At 38.7% G+C, this 5,582-nt stretch overlaps 1 protein-coding gene across 1 annotated transcript in view; it reads right to left on the reverse strand.

Annotated features, from left to right (window-relative positions):
• Window positions 1-545: 545 nt before the first annotated feature.
• COL9A1 (collagen type IX alpha 1 chain) overlaps window positions 546-5,582 on the reverse strand; it is a 66,233-nt gene continuing 61,196 nt past the window's right edge. The window contains exons 37-38 of the mRNA XM_085316030.1: window positions 2,290-2,367; window positions 546-1,147 (exon numbers count right to left, since the gene is read on the reverse strand). Coding sequence (XP_085172156.1) covers window positions 963-1,147; window positions 2,290-2,367 — 263 coding nt within the window. The 3' untranslated portion in view covers window positions 546-962. The remainder of the gene's footprint in view (window positions 1,148-2,289; window positions 2,368-5,582) is intronic.

A 5,582-nucleotide genomic window follows, 5' to 3' on the forward strand; every position in this document is an offset into this window, starting at 1 on the left:
TTCTAGCTGTTCTGTTCACTAGTGTTAAATGGAACCATACATACAAAAACATACAGGGTGTTAAGACACATTATTTATTTATGGTTTTTTTTTACAACCAGAGATGTTATTCAAAATACATAATCTTGGCTGTAAAACTTGTGTATTTGTGGGATTTACTTAATATTCCTTTGACAGTGGCTTCTACCCTTTTATTTTTATTTTGCTTAGAAGAAGCCAACCTGGAATAGGTTTCACGTGAAATTAGGAATGCCAGACCAATTGGAGTGGAAAATGAAGAGGTTATTCCCCATGGCTTATTCATGAGAACCCAGTGATCATGTATTTGCAGAGATTTACAACAATAAAGATGTCCAAGGTGGCAGGTTTTCATAAGAATGGTCTCCTAATTCCGTTTGTGCAACTAAATTGAAGATCTGAGGGAGGCTTAGCATACCCTGTACAGAACGTATATACAATGGAATGAATGTGCTTGAAGTGAGGTAATCTGTTCAGGGGGTGCTCTAGAATTTACTTTACAAGCAAAAAAGTAGCTACAACTCACATAAATATAAACTATTCCATTTTATTTGATGCCCAAAGACACATTGTTTCACTGTACATCATGAGTTGGAATTAAGTAGGGGAGGGAAAGTATTCATGGAAAATGTCTTTATTAAAAACAAAAACAAAAAACAAAACCCACCAACCCTTCCAAAAAAGACAAATGTCTTTTTCTTCCTCCAAGGAAAAAGAGCCAAAGCACCCCACCTGTGTAGTTTTGTAAGCACCTTTGTTCCAGTTTGTGTTGCTAAGTACACATTTAGAAAGAACGTACAACCACTGTGTTAAAAATGCCTTACTCAAGCCTTGGTTGAAAAGTTTCTCCTTGTTTGTGTTTCTCCTCCGTATCTTACTTATTCTCAGCCGTATGCGCAGGAAGTAAACTGATGCKAACACTTCACGGCACTGGCGTTGCRCTTTCAYGGCCCTTTCATGTTTTTACCGACTCTCTGTCCAGCCTGCATCCGGCAAGACGCTGGCTCACAGTACCCCGGAGGGCCGGGGGGGCCAGGAGGACCAGGAATCCCAGGCTGACCCGCCACTCCCGGGCGGCCCCGTTCGCCGTCACGGCCTTCCCTGCCGTAGCTGGGTTTGCCTGGTTCACCTGAAAAGGGGGATGCAAGTATGAAACAGGCAGCCTGTGACTTAAGTATACATGTAGCTTTACTGACTGTCCTGTTCTTAAACGGTACAAAAATTCCCTTTTTACTACTCTCACTGGATTCCCTGGAAAGTTGCCCACTCAGAAGAACAGTTTTTCCTCCAACAGAGAACCCAGCTGTATTCTTACACACCATCAGCAGTGACRTTTCAGGCCAAATTCTCTCCAGTTACGCTAGTGCAGATCTATGGCTATAAAAAGCTATACAGTATAACTGGTTGGAGCACTGCAAACAAATTTGTTGGTGATGCACATGAAGGAGTYGATGATAGATACTACAGTTACATTAGTGCTTTAGAAAGAAACATTATCAGGAGTTTACTTTCCACTCAGATCTGTTGGGGAGTAATGCATGGAGTGGGMTTGCCAAGCACTAAAGTATCTTTTTACTTTTAAATCCTCAATGAAGGGATGAAATAAAGTAATTTGGCAAGCCTCATCTAGTGATATATTTCTAATGAAGAGAACCCCAAGTTTCACAGACATCCTAGGTATCAGTGTGTACTCAATTGAAACTGTTGTCCTTCTTCCAAAGAGAAGAAACTTTGGTAGCTTATGTCTACATATATATATATACACACACAGAAACATGCTTAGCACTCTTAGTGGAAATATATGTTTATTTTTGTTCGCTGACCACTAGAGGACAGTTGTGCTGCATTTATCAGTAAGACTCTGTTTGGGAACTCCTAATACGTGACACTGCAATTACCACAAAAGTAAAGGAAAAATTATTTTGATGTCCTAAGCTATAAATTGAGAGTTTCTGAAGACTGTTGTGGCTGCCAGTGAGACAGTCTGGGTTTTGTGACTTGYTTTTTAATAATTACCTTTGTACACGATTTTTCTGATCTTGCTGCAGAGAGGTAAATGGGGTAAGGTGGTAGCTCTTTAGTAAAAGAAAGAGCTTTTGTTTTGTGACTGTATAATTATGTACAAGGTAAAAATTATGAAGTACAGTTATTTGGAAGTTTATTGCTTAATGAACACCTTTCAGATTTTCAAAACAGCTTAAAATATTTCTAATTGTGTTTTTACTCCATGTCTCTTCCTTGTCTAATATATCCTCACCCATTTATATTTACCTGGAAGACCTCTTGGTCCAGGGTAACCTTTCGGTCCTCTGCCTGGAAATCCTCTTTCTCCTCTTTCTCCTGGCTCACCTAAAGAAAAATCAAAAACCACTAATTACAACCTGCCACAGGTAAGTTCTCTCTCAGAGGCAAGTGGCTGATTAGCAGAGAATTCAAGTGCCTGTGTATAGCTTGAGCATTCTCTGACTGAGATCCTCAGTCATGTCCTTGCAAAAGGTTTGCTTTGTTTGTATTTTTTTTCCTTCAAGTTATACTTAGAAATAGACATGTTGAAGAAAAGTTTAGGACTGGACAGTCCCATATAAAATATGTTATAGCATGTATAACAGAAAGAAACCAATACCACAAAACTGCTTAGGCTATTTTGGATCGCAGCCTGAAGTAACTGGTACGGAGCTTTTGTAGGAGTCTGTGAACTCAGCTAAGAAATAAAGATTCTCCAGTGCAGGTTCTCAGGATAGTACAGAGAGAAAAAGTTTCAAAAAACTGTGCCAGTTTACACAGATTACAGTATTCTGTTTAAATCCGCATAAGATGTTCCTAAAAGTGAAGCAAAGGACTTTTGTTCTCCTTYGGCTGGTATTACAGAGAATTTTCTTCTGTGGGTCCTCAGCTTTTCTTCAAACTCATTTTTATGTGCTCCAAACAAGAAGCATCTTAGTAAGAAAAAGCTTTTTTGTTGTTTTAGTTGTAAAGTTTGGATTCTGTTCATTGTACACATACTCCCTGAAAGTCCATGTATTTACTACTTGYGAATATATTATGTAAATTCTTGAGAGTTTTTTGCTGCAAATAGAAACTCACAAGTATATGCTTAACACCATTGGAGAGAGCTTTATTCTGTAATACTTTCAGACTTCCTAGTACTGCATAAATAGCTACTAGGAGTGAGGAGATTTTGARTAGACTGTCAGCTTGCTTAGAAATGGTATGGCAGAGGCTGAGGAAGTCATTTGAAGAGATACAAAAGACAGTACAAAAGTCTCAGTTTCAATTGAAGATGCTTACAGGGTACTAGAGAAGGAATCTTATCTCTATATTTCAGAGTAAAATCTAACCATTTAGTCAACATAGAGACTAGACTAATCTTGTCTAGTCTCCACCAGAGCCACTGGAAGTACTGATGTCAGGATACCCATACAGATTTCTACAGCTTCCAGCTACTGAACAGTGTTTAGTGTTGGTAGCAAACACTCAAAACATTTTCTATTACAAAATCTTCCAGCTTCTAATTTCTATTTTTCTACTCTGACTTTCTGACAACATCAGCCTGAATTTAGACTCACAGTTTATGGCATCCTTTGCTCTGCAAGATTGCTCTCTAAAGTTGCTATAACCTTCCTTTGACCCAAGTCTTTTTGACCTTGCTGTTGCTATTGTTAATCACTGCTCCTGTGCATCTTCTATGCATATCTCATCGCAACGTTTTGTGTATCTATTTGTTCTTCATCATGTCCTTCTAAGCCAGTCACAACTTCTTCCTCCTTTTTCCTTTTATCACATGTGCCAAGTACCCTCTTACTATCCTATCTCCTATCTCAGAGAAATCCCCAAATGGATGTGGATAGTCAGTTTATCTCCCAGACCTCTGTGGAACTGTGATAACTACCAAGAATTTAGAATGAAGCACTGATTTTTTTTTTCAGGGCACCTGTCAATCTTAGTGTGCCTCATATACCATGAAACATTATGTAGCTGTCAAGAACTTCATAAATAATGTAATCCAAACCTTCTAGTAGTGTTTCACCTTGAGTAATGCTATGTGTGCATCAGAACAATAGTAGCTTATCCTTCTTCAAACTCACTTTTGTCCACTCCAGCAGTGAAATACTGCCAATTCGTTACTGCTTAAATMAGAAGCATCTTTGGAGTCTGTAAGGTGTAAATTGGATGCTGACTGAAACAACTCAGTTATCCTTGTCCAGCTATTTCAACTGCACTGAAGCCCCTACAGACAGCTCCTCGCCACATTCACCTTGCCCTGGCCTCACACCCTGGCATTTCCATGCAACAACCTGGCCCTGGAAGGTCCTGGACAGATCACTGTTTATACACCAGATATCCATYGTGACTGGCCCAGATCAGCTGACGTTCTAAGCAAATTTGCATCTTAAGTACTATCATGGTATCTCTTGCACATGAGACCATGCACAACCTCTAAGATAGCTGTAATTGTATTTCAATGTTTACTGTAAAGTAACTTGGAATTTGATGACAATTATAATAGAAAATAAAGCATTTTTAATCTGCTTGGGGAAGAGGGTGTTCTCTATATAATTGTTCAAGTATTAACACAGGATAGCCTGCTTTGCTGAATCATGTTCAATATATCAGATCACTTTTGTATCTCTATTTTTTGTGGCTTCTAAGATGAGAGTATGCTACGTTAACTTAACATACCAACAGATCTCTGGCAACAATGCAGCAGAAGTTTGCTTGCTTTATATTCTAGAACTTCTCTCATTAAAGGTTTTCTGGTTTTACTTTCAAATAAAACTTGGACAGAAGCAAATGTTCTGATCTGGCTATAGGCCATCCTTGTGCAGAAATACAATTTTTAAGTAAAAACTTTCTTCTAGAAAAATAAAACACTGCTGAATAGAAACAGCAATGCATACACAGTGCTTATCCACTCTGCAGAAAAATCTACTRTGTAATCCTTTGGAGGCATATAAACCCTCTCAGTCAGAAACAAGAGATTAATTTAGATTGAAGGTTTTTTTGATAACATTTAAGTTAAGTCAATTTCTTACTATGGATYTGCTCTTTCCAAGGAATCAGCAGATTGTGAACAGTAGTGCAATGATGCTGAATGCAGGAACAGCTCGAGTTCAATACCCAAATGAGAGGCAAACTGTTACCAGTCACTTGCAGTGTAAGAGAGTGGCCAGATTTAGAAAGACAGACTAGAGCTTAGTGAAAGAATCTGACTAGATTTGTTATCTTTTGGGATTGTCAGTCTAGCAGCAGGGAGATTCACATCTGGACTGAGAGGCAGAAGAGAGAATCACCGCTAGAACTTTTCAGCAGTGTAACCACAAACTGCAAAAGTCCATGAAAGGAAGGGTTGATATTAGGAAACTGATTCATCTGCCTACCTACTACTAAGTCAGGACAGATGCCTTGTCCTTTTAAATATTGTGTAAGTGATTAATGACAAAGAATAAAATTATAAACAAGTCTTGCTGAGGCTGAGTCCCTGTACTCTTTAATTACTGGGGCAACAGATACAGGAAATGGCTTAAGTACCTAATTTAGGATCATTTGGGGCTTCACACATGTGA

This window comes from Rhea americana, unplaced genomic scaffold (assembly GCF_003343005.1).
Source record: "Rhea americana isolate MKP2758 unplaced genomic scaffold, rheAme1 scaffold_45, whole genome shotgun sequence".
Classification (NCBI taxonomy): domain Eukaryota; kingdom Metazoa; phylum Chordata; class Aves; order Rheiformes; family Rheidae; genus Rhea; species Rhea americana.